The sequence below is a fragment of the Alosa pseudoharengus genome, unplaced genomic scaffold, assembly GCF_046254945.1.
Source record: "Alosa pseudoharengus isolate Yale_2024_CS ecotype anadromous, Long Island Sound unplaced genomic scaffold, YU_APseudo_1.1 YU_APseudo_1.1_scf_14, whole genome shotgun sequence".
NCBI classification, from domain to species: Eukaryota; Metazoa; Chordata; class Actinopteri; order Clupeiformes; family Clupeidae; genus Alosa; species Alosa pseudoharengus.
The window spans coordinates 24,470,845-24,493,106 of NW_027468609.1; the positions used below are offsets into that span (position 1 = coordinate 24,470,845).

Genomic DNA, 22,262 nt, shown 5'->3' on the forward strand with positions numbered 1-22,262 from the left:
AGTCAATCTGATTACTCAAACCTCGCAAATGGTAGACTGCTGACTTCCCTTTATCGCTTTTGTGTATGTGAGAGTGTCTTTCTTTATTTTTCTCCTCCAAAAATGGAACTCCCTAATTGTTCTTTTGAGGAGCCACGGAGTGTGACGAGTGAATCAGGGGCCCAGTCAGCCGAGCCGGGCGGGATGTTTTCATTCCCGGTGGGATAATCTGGCCAAATTGTTCCTACTGTGCGAGGTCAGGTCTTTATTTTTTTTGCGCGCGAACCCACCCTCTATGAAAAGGTTGAAAGGTTTTAAAATGAATACAGTTACATTAAGATTACGCACTGTTGCCCTTTTGGATTTTTTCACTCTCCCTCTCTCTTTCTCTTTCTCTCTCTCTCACTCGATCACTCTTTCTCCATCACTCTCTCTCAGCCCCTTATCGGTGCTCTACAAATTAATGGGTGTCTGGCCATAGACTTTCAGACTGAGTACATTGTAGATACACCAGAATGTTATATGGTCATTTGTCTGACCTTTACAGGCGATAGGGTTTTTTCTCCCAGTCTAATATAGTTGGCGACCAGTCTCGGCGTGATAAGGGATCACCGGTGCCTGGCTGGCGAGACAAGGAGCGAATCGAAGGGGGTATCCACTTAATATTCACAGGGCAGTCGGTGCGAATTGAAATGAGTGAGCGCGAGTGTGAGAGAGGGCAAGTGTGAAAGAGAGAGAGAGAGGGAGAGGGAGGGAAGGAGGGAGGGTCGGTATGGAGAAAAACACTAGCTGAAACAGACTGTGAAATTGCCGGATGGAATTGGCGACGATGCCAATCGGAGGAGAAAGTTATTTCTCTTAATGCTAATAATTTCAGCACAAGGGAGGGGTGGGGTGGGGGGGGGCTCGATACACCACACTGATCGTAGCAGGGAGGTGCACAGTGACAATGCGGTGGTTTTCTCAGCAGGCGGCTGGCATTTGGCCCCGGGGGGTCGTGGAGATAAGTTTCAGCCGAACGCCGCGCACCGGCAAGAGTCCGGGCAATACAGTGCATGAAATCACTCCAAATTGACTTTGGGGGCTTTGCCGTTGGTGTTGGGGATGCGGTATGAAGTGGTCTAACTTGTTGATTAACTGCCCCCCCCCCCCCCCCCCCCCCCCACACACACACACACACACACACACACACACACACAGTTGCCTCTTCACTGCAGGTGGCCAGGGTCAGAACAGAGGTTTCCCTCCTCCAGGCTTCCTGGTGCCGAGTGCCAGCTGTGACTATGTGCCCACTTCCCTCTCTCTCTGTTGCTCATTATTTCTCTATCTCACTCACTCAATCTCACTCTCTCACTCTTTCTTTCACTCACTCACTCACTCACTCACTCACTCACACACACACACACACACACACACGCTCACTCTCTCGCCCCATGTCTCTCTCTCTGACTCACTCACTCTCTCACTGTCACACACACAATCCTCCATTTTCTTTCTTTCACACTCACTCATTCACTCTTTCCTGGTCAATCACTCAAGCCTTTCTCACATCTCTTTCACTCCTCCCTCACTCCTCATTTCTCTTTTTTTCCTCTCTCCCTATCTTTGTCTGACCCCCAGCTGTGCTCTCCATCCATTTGGGCTTTGACCGGTTTTCCCAGCTAGCTCCATAAACCCAAACCCATCCTCAACGGATTGCTTATCTGCACCCAGAGAGAGAGCGAGAGTGAGACAGAGAGAGCGAGAGTGAGACAGAGAGAGCGAGAGTGAGACAGAGAGAGCGAGAGTGAGACAGAGAGAGCGCGAGTGATACGGAGAGAGAGATAGAGTGTGAGACAGAGAGAGAAAGAGAGAGAGTGTGAGACAGAGAGAGAGAGAGAGTGTGAGACAGAGAGAGAGAGAGAGAGAGAGCGAGACAGAGAGAGAGAGAGAGAGAGAGAGTGTGAGACAGAGAGAGAGAGAGAGAGAGAGAGAGACACGCAGAGAGAGAGAGTAAGACACAGAGAGAGAGAGAGAGAGAGTAAGACACAGAGAGAGAGAGAGAGACAGACGCAGAGACAGACACAAGTTATGACAGATGTTGTGCAGGAACACTGGGAATATTGTTCCCCCTTGTCCCGCCACACCGTCTCGTGCCGCAGCCATTCCGAAAGGTGGACGAGCTGACAGGATACCCGCAGCATTGTTTAGCAGTGGCACAACATCCACAGCAGGATATCCTCATCCTTTTCACCTCCCTCCTCCACCTCCATTCACTCAACCCCCCCCCCCTCCTCGCCCCCCCCGTCCCCCTTTCTCCACGGTCACCTAGGGTGCAAAAGAGCGTGGCCACTGAAGGGAAATGAATCGACCCCCCCCCCCCCCCCCCCCCCCCTTTGGTTGCTACGCTGAATTTAGTGTTGCTATCTCTTTTTTCCCTCTCTCTTACACACATTCTCTCTCTCTCTCTATCTCTCTCTAACTCTCTCTCTTCCTTTCCCCTCCTGCTGTTCTGTTGCACCTCTCTCTCTCTCTCTTGCTCTCTCTTGCTCTCTCTCTCTCACACTTTCGTCTCTCTCACATTCACATTCACATTCACATTCACACACACATAGACACCAACCCACCCTCATTCACTCACTGTCTCTGAAGTTACGGGGGTGGCAGCAGAGGTGGTGTTGGAGGAGGGGGGAGGGGGTGGAGAGAGGAACGTGAAGGCAGTCGGAGGCGGTGGTGGGGGAGGGCGTCAGCTGACTGGCCCCCTCCAATCAGATAAGTTCTGATGTAAGTGTTTAGCAGCTGCTAAGATCAGAATCGAGCGTGCCAGAGCCGAGGGGGGCTGGAAGGCAGTGCAGCAAGCGAGGCTATGCACCGGCAGACGGCCGCGGAGGAGCAGTAGCTCACGCGTGTGTGTGTGTGTGTGTGTGTGTGAGCGCGAAAGAGCGAGACACAGCCTGCGTGTGTCAGGGAGTCTGCCTCTCTGTGTGTGTGTGTGTGTGTGTCTGTGTGTGTGAGAGGCACCGGAGAAGTGGACAAGCAGGAGCATGGATGAGTCAAGTATTCTGAGGAGACGCGGGCTACAGGTAGGGTTAGATGGGACTCTCTGACTGCTGTGCAGGGATCTCAGTGTGTGTGTGTGTGTTTGGTGAGGTGTGTCTCCTTGTTTCACACTCAGCAGAGCTCCGTTGGGAGTTTGATAGATTTTTTTTGGCGTGTGTGAGTGTGAATGTATGTGTGCACATTTCTCTGTGTGTGTAAATGCCTGGGCATATGAGGTGAATAACAATATTCATGCTCTGGTTGAGTGAGTGAGTGTGAGTGGGTGTGTGCACCCAGTCAGTGAGAGATGTGTGTGTCTGTGTTTCTCCCTCTTTTCCCTCTCACTGCAGTAGTCGCAATCATTTTTAAGTGAGGACACACACACACACACACACACGCACACACACACACACACACACACACACACACGCACGCACAGATGCACGCATGCATGCATGCAGACTCGTCCCCTCAACTACTAGCAGCTCATCTCTCATTCTACTGTTCAGTTCTGAACTTCTCAACTTTTCAAGGCTGCCTGCTCTCTAACAAAAACTCTGTCATGAATGAAATGAATGACTGACAGTGAACCACGGTGTCCCTACCGGTTGTCGGTCCCTCAGTGTAAATATGTATCTGCGCGTCTCTCGCGGAGACATTGATTGCAATGTTTGTGCTGCTGTGCGTTGGCATGTTATGCATTATTGATTTTTGTTTTATGATAATAGAACAGATATTGAATTCGTGCTCCCAAGACGGAATTGTTGATATTGAAAGTATTGAATATGTGCGAGGGCAACTGCTATTGTCATTTCAAGAGATAGACCCTGTGATGTTTATTGAATAGCTGAGCTCAGATAGAGGACATATTTCAATGGAATGAGATGCGGGGCAGAGGCACTTACCCATTGAAATGCCGCTGTCATGCACCATGTGTTTCAAAGTGTTGCTCTGGATGACATTGTTCCTGGAAAATGTACTATTGTGCTTCAGTGGCCCAGATATTATTTATTTATGGCAATTCAGTGCATCGCTGATACTGCTACACCTTTCAAAAAATGGGTAAAAGTCAAATGATGACTTCTCTCAGGGTTTTTAATGCATTTCTTTGAGGGAGTGTTTCTGAATTGAAATAGCTAAGAAATGTGTTTCTGCCGGTTTTGTTAAGACTTAATGAACGATTTCAATTGAGTGCATTAATAAGAGGTAAAGAGAAAAGCTTTCATGTGCAAATGCCAATCACCCACGTCAACAAGAGTGAGGCAATTTGCCGTTGTATCACAACCCCCCCCCCCCCCCCCCTGGATTTAACAGTTTTCATCAACAAAGCTTCGACTCGACCTCCTGTAGCTTACGAATTACAGTCACATCCCCTCCCATTCCTGTGCGCCTCTAATTAATTTAGGAGACGTTGCATCTGCGTTACATTTCACTCAGCTGGCCGTTAACATTTAGCATAATTGCAAAGTGTGTTTATCAGGGGCTTGCAAAAGGGAGTAATTTTCTCCGCCATGACCATTAATCTCGCTGCTCTTTGTTGGTGAAATTAACTTTAGGCTACCTCTCCTTTTTGTTCTTATTTCTACAAAACCCTATGCTCGACACACTTTCTGGGTGACTTAGAAGCGTTACCTTTAAAAGTTCTAATTGGAAGACAACCCCCCCCCCCAAACATCTTTTAATGTTTCCGATGGATGATGGTCATGACCAGAAACAATCGACAGAACCCTTTGTGTAGAATGGAGACAGTGGAGGCGGCTGGTAGACAGTTGTCTGGTTCCGCCGAATGAAGAACTTAATTTGTCAGGCAAATGACTCACAGTTCTCAGAACTGAGTCTTCTCTCAAGTCTCTCCGAAGCAGACCTCAGGTGGCGTTGTCACCACTCCAGATCAAATCAGATGTCACAACTTGGCAAGTCTTCACAGCCTAACACCCTAGTTTTTTGGCAGAGACCCTAAAAGGTGTTGAGTCCAATTTTATTTGAGCTTTAAGTCAGAACTCTGCCAGCCACACATGGTGGAAAATATTCAAAGTAGGGCCGAGTTTGTGACTTCCTCAAAGATGAGACTAGCCTCTGTTTCCTCTGGTTAGATTTCATACACAGGCGTGCTCTATAGGGAAACGGATGCCTTATCTTGGCTCTTACATTTCAGAGGCTTATCTAGGCCCATCAAATGTTAGAGGATATTTGTCCTATTTGCTTCCTTTCCAGAAAATAGGGGGGTCATGCTATGCCAGTATATTCTGAGTAACTAATAACACTGTGTGTTGATTGTTTAATATCATAGAGGGGTTTGAAGAGGAGGGTCTTTTCAGAAATGTGTATTTTGTTCTGACTAACGTTTGTGGGAATAGTCCAGGAAGTGAGACGTAGACATACTGTGCCGCCCAGGATTTGACTCCTGGCCAAGGTCATTTTCCCATAGACTCCCATTCACCCAAGTCCCCTGGGGAAAGTCCTACACTCAGGTCACGGTGGGAATGCCCCCACCAAGGGTCCACAGCAAGACAACAGCTGGGAAACAAGGGAATACATTGTACCAGTCTGGTGGCCTTTACGTGCGGGTGTTTGCATTGACAGATTTTATGACACATAGCTGAGAATTCTGGTTCTATATTTAGCAGGAAGAAAGGAAAGTGTGCCCTCCCCAGAATTGCTTGTTGAGTTGTGGTTGATCAAGATTTTGGACTGATTAAAATAGATTGTTATGCTGTGCAGTATATAACCAGATGATTAATTGTTGCTTTTTTAAGCCATTCCTGTCGTCATGAGCAGGGGTTGGGTTTGGCCATATAGGATTAGTTCAGCATATCGGAATGGACCAAGTGCATACAGGCGATGTAATTAGAATGAATAGACAATTCCGAGCCTGTATTAGCTTTGTAATTACAGTTTCGGTGGGGAACGTGCCACCAATCCCAAGGGGGATTGTTGCGTTTGTTTGTTGAATTTACCTCAATTTCACATACGCCAAGACCCAAGCATGGTTCTACTGTTTAATGAGATGTGCCCTTGTAATTGCCTTTTTCCACGGAGATAATTACTCCGCAGTAAACCTTGTGAATATGTTATGTGTGTATAGTTGGGCTTAGAGATGCTTGTGTAATTCGTATCACAGCTGGGAACACTATAGAACGTTTTTCACACTCAGAACAATAGGAGGGCTGGTTGAGAAAAAACAAATGTCAGTGATGCCTTTACAACAGGGCTGGCACAAGTTAAGAACAGGTGTTATGGTCTTATCCGGCCGCAGATTGTATGTCTAAAGTCCGGAAGAGCCCTTTCCTCAAATTGTATTTGCTACAAACTTGTAGAGGTAGTCATGCTTATCAAAAAGATTTTTTTGTTTTCTTTTTCTGTGATGCTCATATTCAAAACAATGAACATAACCATCACATAAATAGCTAAAAAAGATATGCCACATCTACAGTATTCACACATACTCACCAACAAAATGTTTTTTAAATGTTAAATTCATAAATTAGTCTATTTTTGACAACTACATAACGTTGCATCAATATTAATACCAAATTCCAATGTCAGATATGAAAATGAATGACTCTAAGCGGTTCATTTTGCATTTTGCCTCTGTCTTTCTCTCTGTGATGGCATTGCTCCTGTGGCACTGGCTAAAAAACACCTGAAGCCTCAGTGATACGATCACCAAACACTCATCAAAATTTAAAGTACACCCTCTCCCGTTGTGCAGATCTGGGATGTGACCTTTTCATATTGATATTCGCTGTCAGCACGACTCTCCAGCGTGGGGCCTGGTTTGCATGTTGCTTAGGGTCTCCGATTAGCTTGTGTTTGCTCTTTTTTCCCCGGCACTGTTTATCTACACACCTACACAGGTTCTGCTTCCCCACCAGCTTTGAAAGTGAAGAAAAGAGGTTTTTTTTGGGGGGGTGGAATCACATCTCTGTTTGTTCCCGCATTATGACAGGCCACCGTCCATCCCGATGTGTGGATCGTCTCTGATAGTTATCTGATCGTGTCCGGCTATTTATATTCACCGCATGGCATTTGCTCACAGGCAACAAACACACACACACACACACACACACACACACACACACACACACACACATACAGGGGCACAGATAATGCGGCCGTTTGGGAGCTCGAGCTCCATACATGGTCAGTGACAGCAGCCTTCTAGAAGCTAGATCTCTGAGGCTCCCAACTGAAAGCCACACTGAAAAAGAGGAGGTGGGGTGGGGTGTTGCATAGCACTTCGTCAGTTCACGCCAGCATTTGAAATAGCCCAGGAAACAAAGTCGAAGATGAATGCCTTCATGTCAGAGTTGTCAGAGCTGTTTTAAAGCAAAGTTTGACTGCTAGGTATGGAGCCTGTCAAAGAACCAACGCAGCAAACATAAATGGACATTTTTTAAATTGGTACTCCAGTTTTTGTTTTTTTAAACCTTTAATGCCCACCTGCCTGCCTTCAGCACCTGTGCGCTAGCTTCCATTGAGCGTTCCTGTGAACTGTCATCTACCAAAGTCACAGGTACAGTCACGTCTCTCCTCCAAGGCGTTAAAGGACCTAGAGGTAGAGAAGAAGTTGTTGAGGTAGAACCGTGCCCTTTGAGATTTTTTTTCCCTTTATTCTCAAGGAAATTTTTTTGGTTATATTAGGACAGTCTGTCATTTCTTTTTGTACTGTACGTGTTCATATTATTGCTGATGAGTCATATGCTTGCCAGGCACGATTTCTCTTTGTTTGTATATCTTTCTTCCCCTTTGCTGTTGGCTCTATTAACCCTAGTGGGCATCCAGAGAAGCCATCAGGAAACAACATATTAATCAGTTTTTAGTTTTTAGTGAAACACTAATTGTAGAGAATGTTTCTCCACATAAATTGAAGGCTTTCCTTTCATTTGCACTGCACTCTTTTAGATTTGGCACCCAAGGTCTGCAATGCATTGTGTGTGTTGTATTCCGAAGAGGTGCACATGAACAGAGTTGTGTGCTATTGCTTTGGCTTGAGAGCCACGACACGCCCGGCAATGAGAAATGGCTTTTGTCTGTGTGACTCATCGGGAAGGAGAATTGGCACATTTGTAGCTTTCCATCTCTCAACGCAAAGAGCCCTTTAGATGTCAGGGCATCGATCAGTGGACATACGCTAACTTGGCCAGAAACACCAACAAACAACCTCCCCACCCCCCAACCGCCTTCCAAAGGGAACAACACAATCACAATCAATGCCAGAAAAATGGTCATCAGTGTGTTGGAATAAGAGTGTAAAATGTTTCACTACGTGAGCGTCTTGTGTCAAAGAGTGGAGTCTTTTAGAGTAATCACAGTCGATAGCATATCGGATCCTGCTGAGGCTGAATTCAGCTCCAGACTCTCGTGAGTAGTTTGCCAAGGGCATGAAGGTGAGCTGTATTCTATGTTGTATTCTACAAGTGTCTGGGCTAACCTTACAGAAAGCCAATAAGAAACGCTGTCTCCACAGATGCTTCGTTTTTTCCCCCACCATTTATCTTTGATATACTGCCTGCAAGCTTTTAGGGCTTAGCTCCAGTTCTGCTACTGATTGCGTTACTGTAGGCTGTCAGTCACACCTGGAAAGCCCAACAACAGCACTGCTCCCGAGGCCCGGGTGTGATCACGACCCCCCTCTCAGATGTCATGATCACATTATGTGGTTTAGTAATCTACACGACCCTCGCCAATACGGAGATAAACCCAAGATACCTGGGCGCCTACACTCAGCACTCCACCCTTGAAGATTGAATCGGACCCCAGACTAGTTGTTTGCTGCTGCTGGTGTGTGTGTGTGTGTGTGTGTGTGTGTGTGTGTGTGTGTGTGTGTGTGTGTGTGTGTGTGTGTGTGTGTGTGTGTGTGTGTGTGTGTGTGTGTGTGTGTGTGTGTGTGTGTGTGTGTGTGTGTGTGTGTGTGTGTGTGTGTGTGTGTGTGTGTGTGTGTGTGTGTGTGTGTGTGTGTGTGTGTGTGTGTGTGTGTGTGTGTGTGTGTGTGTGTGTGTGTGTGTGTGTGTGTGTGTGTGTTTAGTGAAAAAAGAGGCTGGTAATTTCAGCCACTCAGGGACAAATTGCTCCATGCTCATAGAAGAACCTTGAGTTACCTTTTTTTTTTCTCCTTCTCCACTGCTCCCCATCTGTCGACAGTGGGCGACTTAACCGTCCTTGCTCACTTTTTAAAATCCCATGTGTATACACAACGTGAGTGGAAAAAACACAGCGAGGACACGTTACAACTAAAGAAGAAAAATACCTGTATCGAAATGATTTTACGTGTGAAAAGACTCTCTTTTTGAAACACCAATCACCTGCAAGGCTATCTCATTCCTCACATACAGTCGCTACTTATCTCAACCTAATTGCAAATGTGATTCTAAAACACACCAGCACACCTTTTCTGTTCTGATCAAAAGATGCTTATCCATTATGGAATCTGGTTTGTAGTCATACTCAGAACTGGAGTGTGGTGCGTGCGATATAACCTCCCTTTTCCTCTTGATGTCTCATTAGGTATTGTACTTCTGTTAAGCAGAGACAACCTTTGACTCTGTCGTAGGAGAACACTCATCAATCAAACGTCAGGTTCTATGGGCTGTCAGACTAAAAGTCTTGAAAGTAAATGTCTGTGTTCGTTTTTAATTGTGTGGGAGAGGATGTAAACTTGTACCGCATCTGTCATCCAAAGCCCTAATGTGACACACACACACACACACACACACACACACACACACACACACACACACACACATACATATATATATATATATATATATATATATATATATATATATATATATATATATATATATATATATATATATATATATATATATATATATATATATATATATATATATACTGTATATACTGTATATATAAGAACACAATCACACAGTTTGAAAATGGTTTAAAAAGTAAAAATGAAAAGCTTGCAGCCATGCATAAGAACACACACACAAAAATGCGCACACACACACACAGTCAGAGACACACACTTGTGCACAAAGAGCTTTGTCCTCAGTGCTGGTTGAGTGCTCCTGTTTCATGTCTGCCGTCAGCCTGTACCCCAGAAATGCATTCTATTTTCTCTCACTCTCCCATGAAATGCTGCGACATATGCATTGTGCACTTTTGTTTTGAACCCTGAATATCGACTGAAGACCGTCTCCTATTGATATAGGCTTGTGGATGAACAACACACATATCCATGCACATTTCCTGTGTCTAGTTTAGGCATCCGTAATGCTCTATTTTTGTGTGTGCATTTTTTTGTCTTTCCACTCTCCCTTACTGAGCTACAGTACAGCATGTTCTCCCCTTTTTTACTTCTCTTCATCAGACAGTGTGATTTCTCAAAAGGAGTTCATGTCAGCTCTATCTGGATGGAATTTTTCGAGGGGTATGGGACTACGGTAACAGACTACAAATCATGTCACTGGGTTTGTTTTTGTCAGCTCAACATGTCATCCACCTGAAACACATGCTGCGGGCTGCTAAGGGTTTGAAGAGGAAAACACACACACACACACACACTCAAATAAACATGCACACACACATGCAACCCTCCAATTTCATGCAAGTCAGCGTTTTAACTCTAGTGCAAGTACGTGCACTTTTGATCTTGATGGGTAAGAAACCAACTCAAGCCAGCTCAAAGGGAATTATTAATAGAGCAGCACGAGAGGCTCTTTAAAGAGGCGTTGCCTCTGCTTTGATGCCACTACGGAGGCCTTGAGGAGGTTTCAGTAGCGGTCATCCAAAGACCCTGGCCCCCTGGAATCGGCTGGTGCGTATAGGTGTTACTTGCCTATCAGAACTACTATCACAAATGGGAGAAACCCACACCCTTAAAATTAATGTGTTGTCCCTAGTACTGTATCTGGACACAGAGATGTGTTGATGTGTTAAACAAACAACACAGGTTGAGTTGTTTTTAATGCAAGTTGTGTTATTTTCAACACATTTGTTTTAATAGTGCACCCTTGTGACTTTGTAACTCCTACGTTTTGTATCGCTCAGCTCGATATCAGAGTTGCTACAGTTTCTTCCTTTGTGTTCGGTTTGTTTGCAGAGATCTTCCTTCGGCTTTAGAAAGTTTTAGGAACGATAGGCGAGGGCTCTTTGAAAATCTGATCAATTTAGTGAAGGTTTGAAATTGCTCCTTCAAACGCCTCCAGGTCTTTTTGAAGTCCTCTATCAATATCTTATAATTCCTCGCACAAGAGAACCTTCCAGTCTCTTCGATCAAACCAGCTTTCACTTCAACGCAGGTTCGAAGATTTTTAAGTCCTTCCAATCCTCTTGCACCCAAAAGTGCAGGCAGTTGGTGGAAATCGACCCATTGCAAATAGATGTGGACAAAAGCAGAAGAAGCTGTACTCTTTGATGGTTTTTGTCAGTACTGGTTCTAGAGAACAATGTCAAAAGTTCTGATTAAAAATTTACCAGAATGGAGTTGTGTATTGCTTTTATCACGTAAAACGGTATGTGAATCAGAAATCAGAACAAAACTTGTTCTAACATTTCCTTCAGTGTACTGTTCCCAGTTTGTCCTTGGTGGGTTACTCAAATACAAAATCTAAATTTCAAATGTAAGACCTAAGTCTAAATTTCCAATTTGATTGTAGAGAATTCTCATTGAGGAATTTCTGGCAACTAATCTAATAACATTGGCACTTCTCCTCTCATATCCATATTATGCATGCTTCCCTATGCATGAGAAACATGATGGCCCGACCTGACGCTCACCATCTCTGATGCTACTTTTAGGAACCGTGCCATGCTGGAACATTTGGATATCCGCTTGTTGATGAGTTTTGACAGGTGCGCAGATGGCTGTTAATTTGGAATGGCGCTAATCAGCGTTGTCTGCAGTGATCTTTCTATAAACAGAAAAACAACCCCGGCCTGTGCCTCTACACAGTATAGCTCTTGAGTCTTCACAACCAGCTTTAAGATTTCACTTCACCACTGAGGCAGAAAGCAGGGCGGTGGAGTGAAAAACAGACAAACTGAAACCATTCTCACGTTGTCTGCCAGCAATTTGTGTCAGCTGCAGAATCTGATCTAGCTTCAGCTGAAGCGGTAAACACGTTCTTCTCAGTTCCCCTCTGATACTTTTGCGATACAGATGTAAGGAAATTGTACATCAAAACATGTTTCCTGAAGATTTTACAGCCATTTTTTTTCCATTCCGTGAGATTCTTCTTTGCTCTGAAAGTCATTTCATGACATGACCTCTTCTATACCGAAAGAGTATTAAATGAAAAGATAATTAAGGTGTGAAATCAATCTCCTAATCTGGAGAATCTCTTGAGAGTTCATTAAAAGTATTTTTACCTCAGAAACGCACCGGCTTACCTTCAGCCATCCAGTTTCTGCAGTCTACTGTTCTATCTGCTGTGACTAAATGATCAGGCTCTTCTCACCCCAAAACACATTAGCTGTGTGTGTGAAAATGTACTTTGCATCCATTTTCCCTGGATTGTATGGTTCCCTTCTATACTGTACTGTAGTCTAAAGTATGAAGAGATTTATAGTCTACAGTATGAAGAAATGTACAGTTCACTCAGACCGGTGATATTAAAACCAGATGATTCATATTAACTACAATTAAATCAAATGTATTGGCAGACCAGTGACTTAATTTTTAGCGATTTGGATGTAGGACTGAAGTGGATTGAAAGTGACATGAACAAAATTCTGCTTTCCGATTAAATCATTTTTGTGATTTTATAGTGGATTGACATGTTCTGCTGTTTTTCACCAAGCCCTGTCTGGAAGCTGTCAACAGTCCTTCACTAACGGGTGGGAGTAATCTGGTTTTTATCTGGGAACCGTTGTGAACCCAGAGCTCCCCTCGATCTCAGAAGCAGACGGCAGTCAAATTGCGTCAATCATGTCTGGTTCAATGAGTGTAGGAGTATAGGCTGATCTCTCTCTCTCCATCTCTCTCTTTCTCATTCTTTCTCTTGCTCTCTCTTTCTCTCCGGTGCTTCCTCTCTTTCACTGACACTCATTTCACCCCATCCCATCTCGAAGCCCCATCTTGTAGGGCTGATTTGGAACTAATCAGGACTCGTGAATGCTCCTCTGGTTCTTTCAGTGACCGAGAACTATTCAGCGTCTTGCAGAATGAACATTCTAAAGCAGGGGTCTCCAACCTTTTTTCCTCACAAGAGCTACTTTGACAAAATGGACATGGCCGAGAGCTTTTATGTTAGTAGTAGCATGCCATGTATTCATATAGCTGATCTCCACCCAAAACCGCTAAATAAGATGTGTATGCTTTTTAAAGGTTCCTTTCAACTCCTTTACCTGCTCTCTTTGTAGACTGTGAATTTGATTTCATAGGAGTTTTATCATATTTCCCAAGTGACTGGGTTATCAGATGTATGAACATCTTCCTCAAACCTTTTGGAGGGCTACTTAGAAACAGGTGGGGAGCTACTGGTAGCTTGCGAGTTACCTGTTGGAGACCCCTGTTCTAAAGAATATCTGGATCTATAAAAAAATGAACATGGCATTTTTTGAACTGTGCATTGTTAAGGAAGGGATTATTATTAAGGGTTCAAAACTGCCCTTCTTGTAGGGCTTAATACTTCATTAGAGGGTTCTTTGTTGTCAACGTTTTGTCAGTGGTTGTCAGGTCTGACCTCCTCTGCTCTCTCATGCAACCTCTCGCTTCTCTATGGGTGGCAGATAGATTGAACGCTGCGTGCCTCTGATCTCCATGGCCGACCCCTCTCTGAGCGCGGCCGACCCAACGTACATCACTGGGGTCATCGCCACAGAGCCGTCCAGCTCCACAGGAGGGGAACCAATCAGAGCGCGAGCGCATCGGTCTCTCTCATCTCGAAGAGTCATCTTCTGATAGCTCGTAGTGTGAGGAGGGCCCATGAGATGACAGTTGCGGCAGAGTCACAAACTGCAATATTTTTTCACACAAACATAGGCTCACATATATGCGCGCGTGCACACACACACACACACACACACACACACACACACACACACACACACACACACACACACACACACACACACACACACACACACACACACACACACACACACACACTCTTTGACACTCTGGCACACTGTCATACACACCTGGAGAACTGTCATTAGGGAGGACCACGCAGAGCGCACAGTGCCTCCTGTTTGATGTAGTGAGGAGACTTGAGAAAAAAACTTCATTTCTCTCACCCCCCTTCTCTCTCTCTCTTTTTTTAATGTCATTTACCCAGTAGGGGGAGAGGGAAGTTAGCGTAGTTAAGATGCATGTCAAACCCAGATGGAGGATAAGGCCTCAGACACGTGATCGCTTCGGCAGAACCTGCTGCGTTCCCCTTTGTCTGCTCCCACTCATTATCACTCTGTAGCACCGCAGCAACTTTCATTTCAAAGGAATCGGTACCAAAGCCTCACGAGAACGACGGAACAGAAGACTTCCTAAATATACCACCTTTCCACCAAGATTCATATTCATGAGCATTTCAAAAGGTACAGTATCGATGAGGGAACGGATGAATGAAGCAGTGGTTACTCTTGCACTCTTTTATGTCGCTTTTCTTGCCTACCAAAGCACATCGTACTCATTGCAGGTTGAAATTTGTCATCACCGCTACTAAGTGGCATCCACCTGGATGATGTGAGTCATTATGGCAGTCTTTCACACTCATTGTGTGCCAGTACAATCACCTTTCACAGGCTGTGTTAAAGGCACGGGAACAGATGGGGAGCTAGCCAGTTGATTGCACTGGAGACAATTTAGTGGGCCTTGATCGAGAAGAAGCTCATTTAGGGAAATAATTGGGCACAAGTCTGGGGTTGCTTCCCCCACTTTTTACAGTAGGCGTTGAGGGATCTCTTTTTATGACCACACACGGTTGGGATGTACATTTTTTTCCTTCTTCTGAAGGATTGTGTACAGCCCTTTCATACTGCTGTAGCTAATGTGCAGCCAATGTGCAGCCAAGTGCTATCTTGTGGATAACCTAGGGTTTATTCATGCTGTTTAATTGCACTGGTCTTTGCCCAGTTCTCGTTTTTGCCTGGGTAGATGTGCTTGTGCTCTCTCTCTCTCTCTCTCTCTCTCTCTCTCTCTCTCTCTCTCTCTCTCTCTCTCTCTCTCTCTCTCTCTCTCTCTCTCTCTCTCTCTCTCTCTCTCTCTCTTCCCCCCCCCCCCTTCCAACCTGCTGCTGACATTGCACCCCCCCCGCCTAAATCACCGGGGCTACGCAATTAGCCATGCTAACGGGAGTTGGAGCTCCAGCTTCCCAATGTCACGCTGACCCGTCCACCCACCGGGAGCAGCAGGTGAGGGCTGCCGCACACTTAGTCCTGATGGATGACCAGAGGGACTACAGTCGCCTCACAGCGCCTGCCTTATTAGTCACTCCCCCCCCCCCCCCCCCATCCCTTTTAAAATGTTTTTCAAAGTGGAATTTGAATTAATGGTTTGTTTGAGACAAAAGGGCATTTATTATGTTTTTAGTGGATTGTGCAGTTTTCACACGTTGGGTGTTATTAGCCAGAGTTTGGCAAAAGGGGTCTTTTTTTGTGTTTTGATGCCTGCTTGAGTATATGTTCACTATGGCAGTAGTTATGGGTGTTGTTGGTGGCTTCTTCAAATTTATGTAATTTTCCGCTTTCCGTTCACATTTCTCCCGAGGTGAAAATTGAACACTAGGGCTGGATAAACACAATTCCTCCCCAGAGACCATTGCAGGATTTTTTAATCTTTCAAAACAGTTTTTTTTTTATTTTAATTCAGTTCAGTGCTGCACTGAAAGCCCTTGGCTACACAGGCTCGCCTTTGTGATTTGCCGTTTCATTTTTCCAGTGTGTTCTTTTCAACATATGAAATCACTTTCACACTTTACACCAGATTAGCATTACCAGTTCAAGTCACCTGTGTGCGAGCACAGAGTCCCAAGTGGCCAGGCAGTCATTTATCTATTGCAAATGCTCCCCTCTGGTGGCGTCTCTGTATCATTGCTATTCTTATTATGTAGTGGTGAAGGCCAACTGTATGCACTGCATCCTTCTAATTATGTGTGCATTTGTTTTGTAAAAACAAAACATTGTCCTGGCCACTTCGTATTTAGGTGATGTACAGTGGAAAATAGCAGCATTTTAAGCCATTTTAGATAAAAAATTAAGTAAAGATCATTTTTACTTATTTTGCCCATTGAACTATATAGATAACTGGTTCCTTCTGGCTGACCTTTTGGTATTTAGTTGAAGTTGTGCCATTTTTTTCAAGAATAGCTGTTAGTCCTTTCCTTTCAAACAGCAGAATTAAGATCATTAAGGAGGGCTTCTCTCTGTCAATAGTGGTAATTCACTTCCTTGGTTACTGCCAACATTGTGTTGGTTTTCCCTTTTGTTTGACCAGACCTAAACAAACATTATGCAAGTGTGCCTCCCATGGCATACATACATACGTGCTCCTCACCTGAGATAATTCCCTCCTCCATCTTCATCGGATATGTTGACTGCAGTAATTAGCGTAGACATGCATTGCATATCAGGCTGGGGAGGAGGCGATGGCATTGCGGTTAATTATTCATCACGAGTGTGACTCAGTGTTTGGATGCTGTTTGTGAGAAACTGGGTCGTTCCTTCAGCGCCGGGAGAGAGGGAGGTCACAGCAGGACTGTGGAGCTGGCACCTCAGCCAGGCGGGCACGCGGGCACTTGGGAGACGCAGCATATGGGTCTGCGCCTGTGACTAAGTGCCTGGGACAGTGAGGTGCCTTGACGATTGTTTTCGGGCCAGAATTTGGGTCTCTGAGGTCACACGTTGTTGAGGAAATCCCCTGATTGCTTCCTCCCTCATCTCCCTTTACTCATGAACTGGTGTTTTTATGTGGTCAAAATTACTCCAAGACAACTGGTGTGAGACTGCAACTTTAATCACGATACCGGGAGCATGTTACCCACATGATATGTCAAAGTAACAAGCCCACCTATCTGTGGGTGAAACCAGTTCTTATACCCTTAACACACTTGGAAAATCACAGAAAACTTCCCCCCCAACAATGATCCATCCAGTTAGTATTAACAGAGATAAGGATGTTACAAAACCCTTAACCTTCCAATAGCCTAGGCTATGTTTGTGTCCTTGGGCTGAATACAATCAGACACTCAACAGCACACAACAGTCTTCTCACTCTCTGGAAATTTCCACAGATGGAGACTTTGGATGAAGGGAACCATTTTCACACCGCACATACTGTATGCATGGTTAAACTAAACATTTCAGTAAATGAGAAACATATATAAAAAATTATACTACAGTTGCACTGTTGAGTATTCATTTATTGGAAGTGTGACTTTGCATTGCCCAGAATTGCACCAGTTGTTTTCCTGTCTATATATGTGTCTAAATAGGGTAGTGCTCTGTACAGATAACCAGCAGATAAGCCTCAGCCTAAACTTGGTCAGTTTAGCTACATGCTTTTTGCCTGTTATCACTTGACACCCCCATGCTTACTCTGCTTCCACATATTGTGTTATTTCTGGGGGGTGCTAATTTGAGAGATCACACGTTCACAAAATCTAACACACTTTTTTTTTTGTTCTTTTGCCCACAGAAGGAGCTCAGTCTACCCAGAAGAGGGAGTTTGTAAGTAAAACACAGCTAATTTGAGATCATGTTGTGTGTCTGTCTGTTTTTTGTGTTCTTGTTTTTGTTCACTCCGTGGTCAGCAGTAACTTTGAAGCATCAGTAAACGGCCCATGGAGCATTTCTGGTCAAAAAATGTAACAGTCGCTTGGAAAAGAACAACATTGGAATGAAATCTGTCATTGCTGAGCTTTTGATTTTATTTGAATGAGCCACACTGCTAGAGAAAAGACATGACTACTTAATAAACCCAGAGAAAGCCTCTATAATGACATGCTTGGATCACGGCATTCCACGTCATGGATTCCTGACTTCTTATCAGTGCTACAGAAATACAAGCTTTAGTCGAAGTGGTCTTGGAGAGATTGTTTGTTTCATTTTGTCTGTTCCCAATGGAAAGTACACTAAATTACTACTGTACTGTTGGTGGGTATGTTAAGAATTTAATGATACACAGTGTTTATCATATTATTTAAAGCTTGTCTTATATAACCCTGGTAAACCCAGTTGATAATATGGTTTTCTACTCTGTGCACACCTTTAACAACAACCCATGAAGCTAAAGACAGACTATCCATCCTGAGTGTCAGTTCTCCTCGGTGACACCTATCCTTGAATTTTGGCAGCGTCTGGCTATTTAATTCTCAGGCACAAATTAGATTCCAGCCCCGGACCTGAGGAGTCACTGCCCAGCCTTATTACTGGTGACCTGAAGGATAATATAACACTCCAGCTTCCCCAGGGAGCTGTACCTCTGAATCATATTTATGGTCCACATATTATGGCCTGGGATCTAAGAGCCTATTTACACAAGGCATTTATATGCCTCAGGCCCCCGGATGGATTGATTCTCTATACGTGTGGATACTGACTGGCCTAGGAAAGGCATGTAGTCTGAATCAAGAGAGTGGCTGAGTGGAATAAGGATGTAGTTTGAATACAGGATGAATGAACTGAGGCTTGCTAACTAATGAGTGTTGTGGGAGATTCCAGCCATGGGGAGTTGAGACCAGCAGTTAATCCTTGTTACCCGTCTGTGTTAGGTATGCCTTCACAAATACAAAAATGTTAAAGGCCTGAAAAGAGTCGGAAGTGTGGATGTCTTGAAGTATAGCTCAACGACTTTTGGATCCATCTCTTCCTGTGGTCACGTGGGCAGGTGGTATCAGTATCGAGGGTTTTCCAGGCCTTTTAAAACTGTGGCTTGCCACGTGAAACCCTCCCCAAATTGTATGCGTTGTTCTAAGTGTGTGTGTGTGTGTGTGTGTGTGTGTGTGTGCGCGCGTGCGTGTGCGCGTGTGTGTGTGTGCGGTGGGGGGGGGGGGTAAGAATTCGGCACGGCGTGTTTCATTCCACACCTGCTCCCTCAGCGCATACAGACGCAGACGACCCACTAATGACAGCCAGGAGACCAGCTGCTGGAGGAGAGAAACCGCTACACCCTGTCTCTCTCTTTCGGATGAAGAGCCAATGAAGTTGCCATGGAAATCGCACTGTTGCTTCATGTTTCTCTATCAGTTTTTTTGCTCTCTGTGCTTTTGAGCACCGATCATACACAGACAAGCTCCACTACTGTGTGCATGAGAGAGGGAGGACTTTTGTACATGCTGCCTTTGTGCACAGCAAGCACTGTGTAAGATATACTGTAATTCTGTCACCACCTGACTGTTATACCTAAACAGAATCTGTGTTATTGATTACTGTTATTGTTGTAGGGGTCACACTAGTCATCGCCAAGACAATCACCCAGACATTTTATTGGTTTCGTTTTTTTTGTGGGTTGGTAAACACTCACTTAACAGCTGCCCTGCCTGAAAGTGTTGGTCCGATATAGGTCACAGGTTTGATTTTCATAGGGTCTAAAAATAACCTGTTGTTGCTGTTTTTGTAGCGACCTTAACGACTTTGAGTCCTGTGCCTGCCATGGTCGCATAAGTCAGATGTATTACATGCAACCCATCTAGGCAAGCAAGGAGGGCATCAGAAGTTCAACATCCCATTCTCGAGCCAAAGCTCCTGAGCTAATCACCTGAAAGATATATGGAGAGGTTGATTTATCAGCACTTATATATTAAACATGTAGTTTTCCATCTCGTCTAGCATGAACTGCTGTTAAATAAAGTGCAATGTTTATGAGGTCCAGATTAGCAGTATGCAGGCTGTTCACTGAGGAAACAGACAGACAGACAGATAGGGAGAGAGATGGAAAGACAGACAGACAGACAGATAGGGAGAGAGATGGAAAGACAGACAGACAGACAGGGAGAGGGATGGAAAGAGACAAAGAGAGCGATGAGTCTGTTCTTGTCCACACAGGTGAAATATTTTCCCCATCAGAGCTTGGCATTTGGCCTGGACATGGGAATGGGGACATCTGTTCCCTGTGAATCTCCGCCATGCATCCTGACCACCACCAAGCCCCACTAACTCATTTGGAACTGGACTAGGATAAAGAGCTCCCCCTACTGGTTGTACTATTTCTCCTATACACACTAGTTGTTCAACAGTAGCATGTTCGTTGAAGATCATTTGGACATACTGGACTCTTGGTACAGGAGTGTTGTATTGTATTGTACTGTATTGTATTGTGTTGTCTATACCTTGGGGAGAGGAGACTCCTAAAACTACTGTAGAACAACTCCCTGTTGTTTCGTCAATGACTTTTCCTCTCCCCTCCCAGTGTTGTATTGAAGTTCTGCCTTCATACGCTTTGTTGCTGCCTCCCGTTCCTTTTCAGCGAAAGAATAGCACATCCTGCTCTCGCCCTTCTCACTGCTGTAGATACAAGAGAATACCACCTATTCACACTGGGAACAATGGAGGGAAAGTGGAGCACAGGAGAAAAACTCTCCTGACAGTGAAATGTTGTCGTTTTTATGCTCGGGTGTAGTCAATAGTAGTCCTCTCCCTGGTCCTCTAGTCTAATGCAAACCCAGCCAGAGAAACTGGGTAGAGAGACGGCGTGTCAGTGAATCTTTGGCATTTGTGCTGGTGATTTATGAAGCGGCCCGGCGTGACAAACGGCCACTCCAGATGATGGATGTGCTTGTAAAGATGGCCAGCGGTTTGTTGACTGTTGCCGAGGGACCCTGAAGATGGTTGCCTGGGCTGAGGTGCAGCGAGGTAGCGAGTGGTGAAGTGCCAACCGCACACTGTTGACAGAGCAGCGCCAATTTGATTGTTTGTCTGACATAGTGCAGGAGGGTGCAATGAGGACACACACACACACACACACGCACACACATACAGTACACACACGCAAACCAAACAGATACACTGATGGCTGGCTACCGTGTATTCAGTGTCATCGATGTGCAATCTGGAACAGGTGGTCAGACTCTTTAACGAATGGTATTGTATGTAGTGTGTATATTACTGTTTTAATACATAAATATTTTATGTCCTGTCCATAAATATTTTATATCCTATCCTTGTATCCTGTAAACAGTTTTTCTAAAGTCATTTATTAATTTTCTCGCCACCAGGAGAAGGGAAGAGGGTATGATAATCGGTCTAATCTGTCTATGTGTGTGTTCTCTCACATAACTCAAAAAACACTAGTCCAAGTTACTCAAAATTTGTATACTAGGCAGAGGCTCACCATATGTTAATCCTCCAACATGATCATGCTGTTTTGGCTCAGAATGCAGATGCTAGAATTTGGTTTGGCTTTGGTTAACAACGTTTTGTGCCAGGGGAGAGGGCAGGCCCGGCTCTTGTTTGTTTTGTAAGGAGTGATTGAGGGAAATCACACTAATTCTCTAATGCTTTGAAGGCATTGCACAAGGCGGCACATGTGGTTGAAGTGAAACAAGCTACAGTATTCCAGGTCAGGAGTAAGTGGGCTGTGTAGCAATACTGAATCGGAGAGCTAAGCCTAGGTCAGTTCAGGGGCCAGGCTTCAAGAAACATGGTAGCTAGTTCGGATCTATTCATGGTAAATGCTGACCTCCTCTTGCTGCAACTACTAAACATTTCCAGATCCTCTAAAAAGGACTCTTTTTAGTTAGCATTGGCAAATAATAACCCTTTGTACCGTGCACAGTAAAACTTGATTCAAACTCTTCCCTCTTATTATATTATATGATCAATAAGTGTCGTAACACTGTTATTATGTTCCAACCATAATCCTCCCTTAACATAATTGTGTGCTTCACCCTGTTGCTGCTGATGCATAGTTAACCAGTCGAGTTCTCTGAAAAGGGAGAACTTGGAAAGGGACAACCTCGTCTCTCCTAGTGGAAGTCTACCCAGTGCGAATGGATGAATGATTGAGTGCATTAGCTGGCTGGTTGGAGACTTGGCCTACCATGTTTGCCGCCCCAGCAGCACTTGTCTAGGTGCTTACTCCTGCTCCCTGCTTTCTCTCTCTCTCCCTCGTTCCCCCCTCTCTCTCTCTCTCTCTACCATCTGTCATGCCCCAGTTAGTTTGCTGGCTGCTGGTTGCTGCTGCAGCTGATGCTGCTGCTGCTGCTTCTTCAGCAGGCTGACACCATTATGCCGCGGTGATGCAATGTAAGCTGTCAGCCACAAACACGCATTTCCTCGAACACGCCGGGCACCAGCATCAACAATTCATGTGGTGCGGAGATGCGGCAGAACTTAGTGTCAGAGCGAAGAGAGGCGGAGGCCCT

General features: G+C 44.9%; 1 protein-coding gene across 2 annotated transcripts in view; it reads left to right on the top strand.

Moving 5' to 3' along the window:
- The window catches only part of mast4 (microtubule associated serine/threonine kinase family member 4), a 110,128-nt gene that overhangs the window by 33,864 nt on the left and 54,002 nt on the right, over positions 1-22,262 (top strand). Inside the window, exons 1-2 of one of the 2 annotated variants that reach the window (XM_076284308.1) lie at positions 2,840-3,041; positions 17,597-17,628. In XM_076284308.1, the coding sequence (XP_076140423.1) occupies positions 3,003-3,041; positions 17,597-17,628 (71 nt within the window). In that variant the 5' untranslated portion in view covers positions 2,840-3,002. Of the gene's footprint in view, positions 1-2,839; positions 3,042-17,596; positions 17,629-22,262 lie in introns of those variants that run through there. The other variant, XM_076284305.1, reaches the window with a different exon arrangement.